Source organism: Bicyclus anynana, chromosome Z, assembly GCF_947172395.1.
Source record: "Bicyclus anynana chromosome Z, ilBicAnyn1.1, whole genome shotgun sequence".
Taxonomy (NCBI): domain Eukaryota; kingdom Metazoa; phylum Arthropoda; class Insecta; order Lepidoptera; family Nymphalidae; genus Bicyclus; species Bicyclus anynana.
In genome coordinates, this window is record NC_069110.1 from 4,922,576 (window position 1) to 4,936,935 (window position 14,360).

Sequence of the window (14,360 nt, forward strand, 5' to 3'; positions counted from 1 at the left end):
TGTTTGTGTGTTCAGTTACATATGTCAGTGATCAGTCGTTAAACTGAATCTTTCATAGCAGATGATGTTTGAAAGTGGTAATGACGATGAATCAAGAATTCAATACAATCGCCAACCAATCTTAAAAAATATACTTAAACAATACGCATCACTATCTCGCCCCAAAGTAAGCATACAGAGTAGCTTGTGTTATGGGTGCTAAGATAGTTGATATTATAATATTAATATACAATTATATACTACATATAAATACTTATATAATGTATAAATACACACAGACACTGGAAAACACCCATGTTCATCACATAAATATTTTCCAGTTGTGGGAATCGAACCCACGGCCGTGGATGCAGAAAGCAGGGTCACTACCCACTGCGCCACGCGGCCGTCAAACTTAAACAATCTTAGACAGGCTCTACAGTCCATTGAAATGTTACATGAGCTTTGCATTTTTTAAAGGGGGCAAGTATATTTTTGGGACATATGTGGCGACCCCACAAACTTGAGGTTAACCGTCTATTGACCTTACACACATGACCCAAAAATAATAATGCGACCTCTAAAAAATGCAATATATGGTCCTTAAATTGTAACATTTAAACTACTACTATAGTCTGGCAAGTTTGTTGATAACACTCCCATCATATGCGGGAGACAGGGGAAAGACTGCGCGGGTGTGAAATGCGTGCCGGGAAGTGATGTGAATCAGTCATGGGTTTTTCGTTCATCGCTACATGCCCCCACCCCGCGCGGTCATCGGGAGTGTTACGAACGAAGTTGCCAAGCTATGGAAAACAAAACAAGTGAGTACGTGAGATTGATCGAGTAAATGCAAATGTCTCTTGAACTTGATCATTGTATTCTATGGTGTCCTCGATCTCATTAGTATGGCATCAACGCACCTCTGTGGTATGAGACAATGAAGGTAATTTTCCTTGTAGCCCAAGAGTCAACACACGTTTTAATTTCGGAAGCTGTATCTATGTTGAAGTATGTGTGCTATTAAAAGCATAAAATATACCTAACGTTATATCGTGTACATAGGTAATAAAAACAAATCAATTGCAATAAAACGCAAGTACAAAAATTAAAAATTTTATTTGTTACTTTTTATTTGCTTTAGGCGGTATCTTTGTAATTTGCACGAGTTTTAAGATATAGATTTCGCATAATATAATGCTAAAGGGTATTCGATGCTTCACGCTTAAAACTTTTTTATGACGCAATTATTTAAAAAATGATTCAATTAGTAACACGAGTAAAAGCGTCAATTCTAGAATCTATACTAAAGCCATACTCAAGGAGTATTGTATACCAACAAACAACTTATAAAAGAGGGTATAAATCGCTAGTCATTTCATACCTAATAATAATTATGAACTTGTTCTTAATTAATAAAAATAAATTTGACTTACAACAATTAGATAAAGTTAATATATTTTGAATAATATTTTATAAAACAACAATACATAATTTAAAATAAAAAAGTTATTAAATGACATGCGTATTCTACACTCATTTCTAATTTATTTGTTAGTAAAAAGTACTCCTCAAGTATGGCTTTAAATATGATACTTCCACCATACTTACTTTCAAACGTATATGAAACCTTTATGTACAAATTTTAGTATTTTGATCAAATATGTTATACTTATCACCATTATTTTAAATTGAAAAAAGTAATAACACGCATGGGTCTAACTTGTATTTTATCGAACGTTTGGCCTTGACGTTTTACTATCAAAGTAATGTATTCTATCTCCTAGTCTATTGTTTACACAATTACTATTGCTGTTATACCCAAACAGGATCTGTCGCCGTGAACTTGTCGAGTACAGAGTCCTTGACTGTATTGCGTGCTATTTATTGTTTGAATACTAACTTTACGTTACTGCGTACGGTTTTATTAACTCAACTTCCATCACTTAGTCATTTATCGCTAGATTGTGTTTTAATAGTCACACAGTAAAATAAACTCTAACTCATGTGACCTCTGCCTCCGATTCCGTAGGGACACTGCAGTCTTGAGCTGCATGCATTTAATATAACTACATGTAATTATATAAGTATAATAATAATAAGAATACTTACAAGTGACACTATTTAAGCTCTCGTTAGAAGACTGTACGGAACTCGAGGAGTCTCCAAGACGTGATGATTTAATATAGTTTGCATTTATGTAGTCCGATTGACTGCGGTCACAGCGTTTGCGCAAAACAACACGTGTCTGGTCGTCTGTAATAAAAAATGGCCCGTTTTAAAATTCACATCGCATTTTCATGAGGGAAAGCTTCTGAAGCAAAGAGATCGCCTGGCGGAAATATCCAGTTTAACTATATATGCCACATTTGTGATCAACTTGGCAGAATTATTAAATTTACCCCCAACTGAACTTCGGGCACTGCGGCAAAAAGCAACAATGATTCAACAAGTCAAGTTGAATTTATTCCAATAAACAGATATGATAGATTTGAGTATGTTTAGCTACTCACACGGCAATACGTTTCGATATCTGTTTTTGTTTGCATTCTCCGTCTTTAAGCCCTCGTTGGTTGTGAAGACATGGATGTCTTCAAGTATCTTTAGCGACTGGAACTCTCCGTCAAAGCCATTGTCACTATCCGCCTTCTTAAATTCATCCATTTCCTGAAATGCATTGCAATTGTTATAATATTGAAAAACAAAAACGATTCAACTCACGCAAACTTTTCAAAATAACTTTCCCCTAACATTATTTATTAGGTTACAGTTAATACGTGGTCAAAGAATCTATATTTTTCTTGAAGAACTTTACACTTACAGAGAAACAATTATACTTAAATAAATCTTAAGACCTATTTTTGCAATCAGCTCGCAACAAACAATTTTTTCGTTCTACCTACATAAATTTAAGATGTTCGGTGCGAAGTCGTTACAACAGTGTAAGTGTTAGTGGTAATACCACTGTATATTTTCTTAGCTTACTTTTGAAGTGGGTGGGATTAAAAATGCAACTGTTTCTTTACCCGAGGTGGAGCGAGGCACTGCACTTGACAGAGCCGTGAGTCCGTTGCACACAATTATGAACTTAAATCTAATAATTTTATGACTTATTATTGCGTATGACAACTCTTATAATTGTTTTTATTTTTAATTTAAGTACACTATTAACCAATTATAGATTACTTTATATTATAGATATGTGCCTACAAAATCAACGCAAAAAGTGATCCAAATTTAGTGACTCCGCTGACACATGCAAAATTTTGTGTTTACTTACAAATACCTACTAACATATTTATGTATATAGTGTTTTCACAACCTAAACACACATCTCAACATTGTAGACAATATTTAGGTATTATGTGTTTAAATTAACTTTCGTTGTTTTATAAGCGACTAAATTAAATTACGACAATTTTTAACATCGGGAGTGTTATGAACGAAGTTGCCAAGCTATAAAAGATCTTGTATAAATAGGCATTCTCTATATTTGAAATATTCATAATCATCAGCCAACAAAGTCACAATTCCAAGCTCCCGGCGTATTAAAAACGGCGACCCCGCACCGTTAAGCTCAACGTTGTTTGTAACCCAACCTAACTGACGACATTTAGCGAGTCGCTGAGTAGCTAAATGCAGGCAGGACTGTGTTAGAAAGTCAGTATCATGCAGTGGAAGTCAATCGTCCATTGATAATGTTACACGATATGATACTATGATTAAACAATATGAAGTAAATGAATACTACAGCTCGTGCGGATTATCTTGACACCTAGCTCGAATGATGTTTGTATTGTATGGATGTGTTTGGTAGCCAGCTGGCCTATTCACAATTTTGGTCTTTATTATCAACCTATCGAAGTGGACAGCGAAGTGTCATCTACATACTATATGATATCCACCGTAAACATCTGATGACATTTGTAATTTGTAGCATAGTATGTTCATGTATTTTGTCAACTGATTGTTTTTTATTTTGGTGGGTTGATAAAGACCAAAATAGGAAATAGGCCATCTGGTGTCAAGTTTTACACGGGTTTTACTTGGCAAATGGCAGTGTTGATCGTTAGCACTAATTCAACAAAAAATGTTAACTCTGAGAGAGACTGACCTGAACTTTCTTGTCAATGTCGTGGGCTCTGAGGCAGGTCCCGCTGACAGGCTGCAAGAGTCGCAAGACATCGCCCGATGTCTCAATCATAGGGTACGCTCGGAAATGCTCTATCAGCCCCACCAGATCATCAAATTGCTCACCGCTGCCAACGTCGTACTTGTCTGCCTATAAAGTAAAAGCAGAAAATATCTAAAGGTGCTATCTTCGAATATTAACAGTGATATCAAGAATTCATTGGACTATTTATTGGCTACATTCTGACTTCAACTCTGAGCAATGTTCCCAGGATGATCGGCAAAGTATTGTTTTCATAAAGTGATGGTCTTAACGTCGGGTTAGCCGCTGGGTGTACCGTCAACTACAAATACAATTTAAAAAAAAATACAACCAAATACTTGGGTATTTACGATTTCAATGTTACAGTGTACTGAACTTCTCAACTGCGCAGTTTTATATACTAATATTATAAATGCGAAAGTAAGTCTGTATGTTTGTTTGTCAGTCTGTCTGTTACCTTTTCACGGCTAATCGGCTGAACCGATCAAGATGAATTTTGGTTATTGGTAAATGGGACCTTGGACCAAAACATAGTGTACTTTTTGAGCCTAAAATAAAAATAGAAGAGTGAGAAATAGGGGTTGAAAGTTTGTATGGAAAGTCCTTAATTTTTAGAGTTTTAAAAAAATTTGTTCATAAAACATAAAAAATACGAAACATAATATGATTTAATAATTTAATAAATTCAACCCCTAAAGTTGTGAAATAGGTTGAAAGTTTACATTGATTTCCGCGTAGACGAAGTCGCGGGCGTCCGCTAGCTTGTAAATGTTTTCAAAAAACCGTTAAATATATGAGACCAATTTCCGGAATCGAATGTCAACTGAAATAATACAATAGGGAACTGAAGCTACACTACGTGGAATTGAGGCAAGAATACTGGCTGTATGCATGGCAAATGAAATTATAATAATCTATACTAATATTTGTTTGTTTATATATTTATTATTATAAGAGTGTGTTTGTTTGTTTGTTTGATTGAACGCACTAATCTCTAGAACTACTGGTCCGATTTGCAAAATTCTTTCAGTGTTAGATAGCCCATTTATCGAGGAAAACTATAGGATATATATTATCCCTATTTTCTTAAGGGAACCGGAACCACGCGGGTGAAACCGCGCGGAATCAGCTAGTTTATTTAGAAAATTCAAACGATCGTTGATCTCTTGAAAATATTTTTTTAAGCAAGTTCACTTCGAAAAGATTCTTTGTTATTTCTGTACAGAGAAATAAATAAACTTCAACATTTTATACCGCAAGACAAATGTTTTGATACCTCCCTACGTGTCTGATATCATAAAAGATTTTGAGTGGAAACTAAACATTTTGAAGGTTTGTTTTGGGTAGTTAATTTATGTTTCCTTAAACATATTCAAGGTCAATTGTAAAAATGTTTTATGATGACAACTATGATAAAGCACATTATTATATTGACCTTAGATTCCCATAATTAAAGTAATTTAATAAATTCACAACGTTCTCTTAACAACCATTATATTTTGTAGCCACGTGAGAATTTTATTAAATCGTGTAATAAATAGAACACTTTGGGGGATTAACCAAGTAAATGGATGATAATATTTTATTTTTATAATATAGGTACTTAAGCACTTAAGCGTGTCGCTTTGTAGTTATTTAACACTTTGTAGACACACTTGAGATTTAATATATCATATTAAATAATACTAGCCACTCACTCAGACTTGGCTCGCTTACAGGAGCATACCTTAGTAATATCATCATCATCATCATATCAGCCGATGGACGTCCACTGCAGGACATAGACCTTTTGTAGAGACTTCCAAACATCACGATACTGAGCTACATGCATCCAGCGAATCCCTGCAACTCGCTTGATGTAGTCAGTCCACCTGAGTCCACCTGGGTCGACCAACACTGCGCTTTCTAGTGCGGTGTTGCCGTTCCAGCACTTTGGGACCCCAACGTCCATCGGCTCTTCGAACTATGTGCCCCGCCCATTGACACTTCAGCTTGGCAACTCGTTGAGCTATGTCGGTGACTTTGGTTTTTCTGCGGATCTCCTCATTGCTGATTCGATCACGCAGAGATACTCCTAACATAGCTCATTCCATCGCCCGCTGTGTGACTCTGAGCCTTCTTATGAGGCTCAAAACCATAGGTCATCACTGGCAATATAATAAGTAATATTATTATTATGTATAATTAATTCTTTATGTGTTTTGTCAGTTAACCCCTACTAAACGGCTGGACCGATTTGGATAAAACTTCATGTTATTGCCACAGAAAAAACCAAATTGGGTTGGATTTTGATTTTGATTTAAAAAGTCGTGAATACCGCTTTAATAAAAATGTTTTCTAGGAAGTGAATCTGCACAAAATACCTAAACAAACTGTCACATATGTTATAACCTTTAACATTTTGAAGAGTTTAAATAATGACGCGGGTAAACCTATAAGGTCTGTCCACAATTATTTCGTACAAAAACGTACGCAATTTAATTGGCTCTGTCGTCACTTATTGCATACCTTTTACGGATGCCACCGATGTAATTTCCATTTTCCTTGATAACTACGTCACCGATCAGTTCTATACTACTTCATCTATTTGTAATTATTTATCGAGACAGGGTCACGTGTTCTATACAAAGAAAATTGTTCCTTTGTTCATCAATACAATCATTATTTTATCTATACTAATATTACAAAGCTGAAGAGTTTGTTTGTTTGCGCTAATTCAGGAACTACTGGTCCGATTCGAAAAATTCTTTCGATGTTAAAAAACCCGTTTACCCCGTGGAAGGCTATAGGCTATATAATATCCCCGTAGTCTTACGGAATCGGGAACCACGCGGGTGAAACCGCGCGGCGTCAGTTAGTTACTCGTAAATACATTCAGCATAATAATAAATTAAAATATATTTAATTAAGTTTTAATCTAGTTTATAGTTTTAATTCGACAGCCGCGTGGCGCAGTGGCAGTGACCCCTGCATCCACGGCCGTGGGTTCGATTCCCACAACTGGAAAATATTTGTGTGATGAGCATGGGTGTTTTCCAGTGTCTGTGTGTATTTATTCATTATATAAGTATTTATATGTAGTATATAAATGTATATTAATATTATAATATCAACTATCTTAGCACCCATAACACAAGCTACTCTGTATGCTTACTTTGGGGCTAGATAGTGATGTGTATTGTTTAAGTATATTTATTATTATTATATTATTATATTAATCTTATTCACTTCTAAAATAATGAAATTTGTTTATTTTTCATGCTATTTATTTATAAAAATTAAGCAAAATATACGATTTTTGATTTATCGTTTCGATAATATAAGCCTATCGCCTTAAAACACGCTATTTATTTACTAAAAACCGAAGCCAAAAATTGAGATTCTTTAAAGTTTCATATAGAATCTTCTGTATTTTTTAGTCTTGGCTTAAGGAATTATATTTTTAAATGCATATGTAAAACTAGATTTTATCCAGTAAATTTCTAGTTATGTTTGCCGCCCGTCCGTCTGTCCGCGGTTTAGCGCAGAGACTATCTTTTCAGCTTTACTACTAGCTTTCTAGTAGTAAAGCTGAAAATTAGCATGATTATAAACAATAAAAATGTTAATAAAGTTGTTAAATAAAATCTTGAAAAATATTTCTTTTACGTACCTCCCCTACATGTAAACTGGGGATTATTTTATGCGTTTATTTGTAAGTGTGGGCTATGGTTTGATAGGTCTTTAAAATATTTGAAAGGCCTTCTACCAACATTTTTCGATGTAGGGACGCGTCTGTAAAATACTAAGCTTTTATGATCTAATTTTTGTCAATTAGTGACCTCACACTCTACCTGCTAAAAGATTGTTTATAGATATGTGAAAAAATCACGAAAGTAGGATATGTAATGAAATTATAATATAAACTTTAACTAAGTAACAAATGATTTTTAAAGAGTGATAGTCGACCAACTTAAAAACGCACCTGGAACTCGAATATTGCATTAATTCCGTTGTTAATTAAAAAGATAAAATTGTCAGTAATATAACTCAATATCTGTTAAAACTAGAAAGCTGAAATTTGATATGAGTATGAATGTAATAAAATGAAAATTAAAAAAAAAAACAAATTTATGGCCCGACACGCACTTGGCCGGTTTTTTATAATAAATATGTTAAACTTGATTTCTAGTATAAAACGATCATATTATAATAATTAATAGAAAACACCAGAAACTGCGCATAAGTTACTTACTAGAATTAATAAGTAAACATTAGGTAACTCATATAACCTTTAAAGGACTCAATATTCGATACAGAAACGTCTAGCAAATGTAAACATCACAGCTACATCAGTGGAATTAAATAAACCTATTTCTAATAGCAAGTAAGTTGTAACAATCATTGATTGTGACACGCAGATTGCATAAGTAATGACGGCCGCCAATCTTACCTTTATTTAGATGTGCAATCGAATCCCGGTTCAAAGAAAACACACTGCAATTTTTTGCGTTTTATGTTGGAGCACTACGTCCGATTGAAAACACATCATTTGCGCAGATGCCAGATCTATACTGCACTTCCTATGTCCACTGGTAGGTATATTGACCAATGATACGTCGCAAATATAACCTCCACGACCGATATGATTCCCTAGTACAATCATCGCAGCTCTATGCACTATTTGCATATTTTTCGCCAGCAGCGCCATCTCCATCCACACATGAAACTCTGAGCAATGAGATGCACTGGTGACCTTTCTTAGATTGAGAGCTAGTGGAGATTTTAAATAGTGTACGAAAAATGCCTAGTTATAATAGTGATTTTTAAAAAGATTTTCGAATACTGAATACAAGTCATGACGAAATAAATAGTATAATATTTATAAAGAAAAAGTTGTTTCATATAATCTGTTCGTGTCTGACATTTATTAATTATATACTAAACGAAGCAAGGTCTCCAAGTTCGCTCGGATAAGTTGAACGTTGTCCATCTTTATTCCGGTTTCGGAGCGTTTATTTGCACATAATAAACACTCGGTGGTAACGGGCTCCTGTGTAAGGAAACTTTTCACGATGGGCGCCGTCTGTAGGATATCCGCCTTCTATATCCAACCCTTTAATATTAGATCAAGCTTTTCACTCTAAGAGCATTGTCTCTTGAATCTGTCGAAACTACACTTTAACTCCACATTGTAATATCGTGGGGAAAATTCAAGTTATTTCATATTTTTGTATTCCAGATTGTCATTTAGACAGGGGGTAATATTAACTCTAAAAATATATTTTTTAGAATTCTATGCTATATCTTACTACCTTTTATCAAAAATGTGACTGACTGACAAAACAAAATATATTTATGTATTTATAAAAAAATATTGGTATATTATATTGGGGCTTTAAAGATTTGTTTTAGAGTAAATGGGTACATATTGAAAAACATATTTTAACCTATAAAGTCGATGGTGATATTTATTAAACACCTAATTTTTAACGAAATATTTCGTTAAAAATTAGTTTAAAAAAGGGTTGCATGCCTGAAAATCAATAACAAGTATCATAAAGAAATAAATACGTTAAATACTTTTAATACCAAATAGCCCGGAATCCGTGGAACAAATTTACAAGTGGTTATTATCAAGTTAATTTTCCGAATAACCTTGTTATTGATACTTGATACAAGTTGGGACGAGGGTAGCTAACCAAAAGTTGTTACTAACCAGATGTTTTTTACTGTTGCTTAATTAATAGTTATACAAATTAACAGCCTTGTCCTACAAATTGCGCGGTACATTGTCTCGTTCCAACGCTCAGAAATTTTTATTACCTAGTAACCCAGTTACCTACCAGAATCAAGAATTTTCGTAAATAACAAAGTTGAGCTTCTCATCAAGATGAAGCTACTCACGGAAAATTGATTTGATAGAAATGCAAATTTACTCCACGGATTTCGGGCTATAATGTCTCGGTACTATTTTTACGGCAATCTCGTTATATCTGTTATTAGAAGCAAATACATGGAAATTCCTACCGCCAGCTCCCAGACTATAAACACGGGTCTAGATTTTCTGCGCATGCCCTGTATCCCAGGAACTGCTGCTTGTTCATGTTATCCTAGTAGAACTAGATGCACTAAATGGCAACGTTGCATTCCCGAGTTGATAAGCTCAGTTGCATTGCACCGGCGCACAAGATCTTATATATTTATTTATGCACCTTCACAAACATAACACATTGAACTATGATAATGAACTAGCTATATGATTTCAGCTAAAAGTTTTTGAGTACTAAATTTTTCATGTAGGTATATTATATTTTTTCACAAGTATTTTATTTCACTGATTTGTATTATAATAGGTTGTTGCTTATTTGCATGAGTTTGATACGCAACATTCAATTGGTATATTATGACATTTAATTTAATTATTTATACATTTTAGTACAACTTTACCCAAGATGGTACAATTTAGGTTTTGTTTTATTTCAATAAATTATGAAAAACCGCATAAAATGTTTTGAAACGTATATAATTATAAACAAATTTAAGAAAGATGACGTACCTAAAATAAATCGAGAAATTGCAGAATGCATTGAAAACAGTAATGAAAACGAAATATCATTGCCCCTAGCTGATCTTTTTAAAAGCTTTAGAAGAAAATGGCTTAATGGAATCATTATATTTTCAAATATTGGTCATTTATTCGTATAAATTTCTCAGAAGAGAAGTCCTTCTACTATGCCAAGCTTGAATCATTTTAGAATTTTATATTTTTTAAAATTAGATTTGGTCTGGTCTGCTAGTAGACCAGGCGCTGGAAGACAATGAGTGTGCATAATGAGGATCGCATTCTGTTTTCAGTTGAAAACTTTTCATTCTGTTTTCTGAATCGAAATCTACGGTATGCTTTTATGAGTTTAGAAAAGCGTGCATGTTGCCAGGCGATAAATAATTAAATATATTAATAAATTTATTTTTTATAACATCTTGTATAATTTTGCTAGTAGTATGTAAAGTTGTATGAGTTACACGAGAGCAAAGTATTTTGCTTCTTGCGCCTTTGTAACCCTGGCAAGGCTCAAAAATTCAGGATTCAAACTCGGCGCTTGCGGCGATAACGAACTTTGCTCTCTTGTTGAACAAATAACTATTTTCCAATAACCTTTTTTCGTAGTATTTGCTCAAATTGTACCATTACCAGTATACCAGTATACCAGTTTCGGAGTGATACATTTTTTAGAAATGCTTGTTTTTAACTTTCTTGTGTTTTTTATTTAGTGTGATAATGTCATGATAAATAAAAATCGGTTGTCTGTAAAGTCGGTTTACTGACGATAGTTGAACGTCATAAGAAAATACTGATGGTGATTGCATTTTTCAAAGGAAATTGTTCGTTTTTCTAAAATACTGTTTAATAATCTTCATAGACCAGAATGTACTTTATTTCTTGTAAAAAAAAGTTGGCAACCCTAGAGCGAGGGAACGACGCATGAAGTGATCTTTTTTCGAGTGTGCAGCCGGCTCCAACGAATTATAAGACGTCACGTCAAAAATAAATATTCTTAATAAAACTGGTACAAAGCATTTGTTCAGATACATTAAAGAGGGTATATAAAAAAAGAATGCACCAACAAACCTCCTGACAACATGCAGAATCGTGAACTGCACTGCATGCTTTTTTGAGTTCAAAACTGTAAACAGACTGCGGTCCCCGAATAATGTACATTCAATACCTCACAGCGCCTGGTCTCTAGTAAACATTCGTATGAATTCATTTAAATTCATTTATTTGTAGGTATTTTAACCACTCCTTTACTGTGTGTATAAACGTCTTAACCTGTCCTGCTACCCTGGTAACAGGTTGCACTTACGTACTTACTCAACAGGTATTATTAGCAAAGTTTGTATTATTATCGTGGGGCAATTAAATTAAAGTGCGATGTCCCCCTATTCACCTCTTCCTTCCTCTAGGAGAAAATAATTTGATCATTGTTGTACCTAATTAATATTCCAGTGCAATGGGTGATGTGCAATCGATGCACTTAAGTACATTTTGTCACCAGGCTCCCATATTTCTAGGGATGTAAAACTGCAGTATTATGGGCGTTTTCCAGTGCAACAATAATTTTTGCTTAGCGTTGTCTTTATAACTGCTTTTTGCGCGTTTTGTATTTATAACTGCTGTGTGTGCATATAAGCGTATGTGTGTGCTTATAGTTCGGTGTGACGTCAAACGCAATGACGGAAAGAGAAGAATTCTGGAATATTAGTCGAGTTCCTGGGATTACAAATACAACCTCGGATTTTAGTTATAGTAAATGGATTATTTCTTATTTTATTATACAGAATAAATGATTGCATTTCGACAACATAGATTTTCTATGTACCCTCTTAGAGGTGATTATGATTATTATTATTATGAGAATCTATGTTGTCTTATTCTCCCCTAAGGGGATGCAACTGTTGTCCAATTTTGTCAAGAGCTTCCACGCAAAGTTGCGTCCGCTAGCATTTAAAATATGACCCCTGAATTTATTTAAATAAATGTTATCAAAGTATAAAAACATAGGTATTTTGTTATTAAAATTCTTCTTTTTAATACTAACATAACATTTTTTTAGTTCTTATTAATTACGTAATCATACTACATTATTGCAGTGTTGCAATAACGCAACATATTATACTGGGAGACCATAAAGGTTAAGGAACTACAAAGTGCATCACAGTGCAATATCCCATTGTGCAGGCACTGGAGGTATATAATGGGTACAAAAGCGTTTAGAAGCCTCAATAGCTCAATAAGTAAAGGGACCGGATTCATAACTTGGAGGTCGTGGTTATTTTAGCCCTTATATAAAATCTCCTCTTCGGCTCCTACCTCCTAATATAACGAGTGAATTCCCTCAATAGTCTATTAAAAGTTACATTTAGCGTTGCAGTTTTAATTTAATTTTTATGTTTTAACTTTGAATTATTTTTGGTCAAGTATTATACTAGCCCGGGATCTGTAGAACATTTTTTATAACTGAATACCATCAAGTTAATTTTTCGTGAGTAGCTTTATCTCATAGCCCAAGAGCCCACGACAGCCAGACCTTCGTTATTTTATAAAAGTTGAAAGTTTCTCTGTAGATGTCTCCTATACAGGTAAGAACGACCAGCGTCTATAAAGTTTGGGTTGTGGTTACCTGGGCAGGTAACAGGTAGTAAAGGTGTATAAAATAGTACTTGAAATTCGTTAAAGTATAAAGCTCAATTTTTTAATATTTCCTTCGGGATAACTTTAAAAATCTCGTCATCCATTGCCGGACACTTATGACAGTTGCTACCCCCTGCCAGACACCCCTAAACTTTAATAAATTATAATTATACTTTCGTTATAGTATAAAAGCTAAATTTTATATATATTACTTGGGGACTTATAAAAAGATGTTACCTCAATAGCCGGACAGTTTTCGTGGTTTTTACATCTTGCCAGACACATCGAAAGTTATTTAAATTCTTTCTGTGTTAGATAGCCTATTTATCGAGGAAGGCTATAGGCTATATATTATCCCCATATTTCTACGGGAACGGGAACCACGTGGGTAAAACCGCGCAGCGTCAGCTAGTTATAAATAAGTAATGAAGTCCAACAAACATACATAAATATCAAGTTGTCTTGTTGTTTTATACAAAGAAACAAACCTAATAAAAAAAATATTTAAATTGGTCAAGTTGCTCAAAGAATTGATTTTTGTAAGAAAAATGTAAATTGACCATACATTGTAGACAGGATTCCTGTCTCCATACTGGTTGCGTCACTATAACGTGCCCCGTGGTACTAGAGCCACAGAACTTTGAAGAAACTATTATTTATCAGAAACGAAGTGACTTGTACGTAGGTAGGGGTCATCAGAACATGCTTTTAATATTTTGATAAATCGAATACTAGGTATAGCATTCATTTGACCCTATCGATACGTTATCGATATTTTTTCGCTCGTAAGTAATTGATGACGACGGAAAATAATAATTTGTCATCAACATTACGAGTATATGTTTCTTAAATACAGTTGTCTCGGCGCCCAATATGAATTTGTCCCGTTTGGCGTCGAGACACTAGGCCCGTGGGGCAGGAGCGCTCTGACTCTCCACAAGGAGATCGGCAAACGCCTCAGAGAGGCAACAGGCGACCCTCGGGCGGGCAGAACCAAAGAATTTCAATCGCAATTCAACGCGGGAATGCTGC

General features: G+C 34.4%; 1 protein-coding gene across 1 annotated transcript in view; it reads right to left on the reverse strand.

Moving 5' to 3' along the window:
* Positions 1–14,360, reverse strand: part of LOC112042902 (tyrosine-protein phosphatase corkscrew) — a 60,388-nt gene that overhangs the window by 7,020 nt on the left and 39,008 nt on the right. The window contains exons 3-5 of the mRNA XM_024078105.2: positions 4,094–4,261; positions 2,493–2,646; positions 2,092–2,235 (exon numbers count right to left, since the gene is read on the reverse strand). Coding sequence (XP_023933873.1) covers positions 2,092–2,235; positions 2,493–2,646; positions 4,094–4,261 — 466 coding nt within the window. The remainder of the gene's footprint in view (positions 1–2,091; positions 2,236–2,492; positions 2,647–4,093; positions 4,262–14,360) is intronic.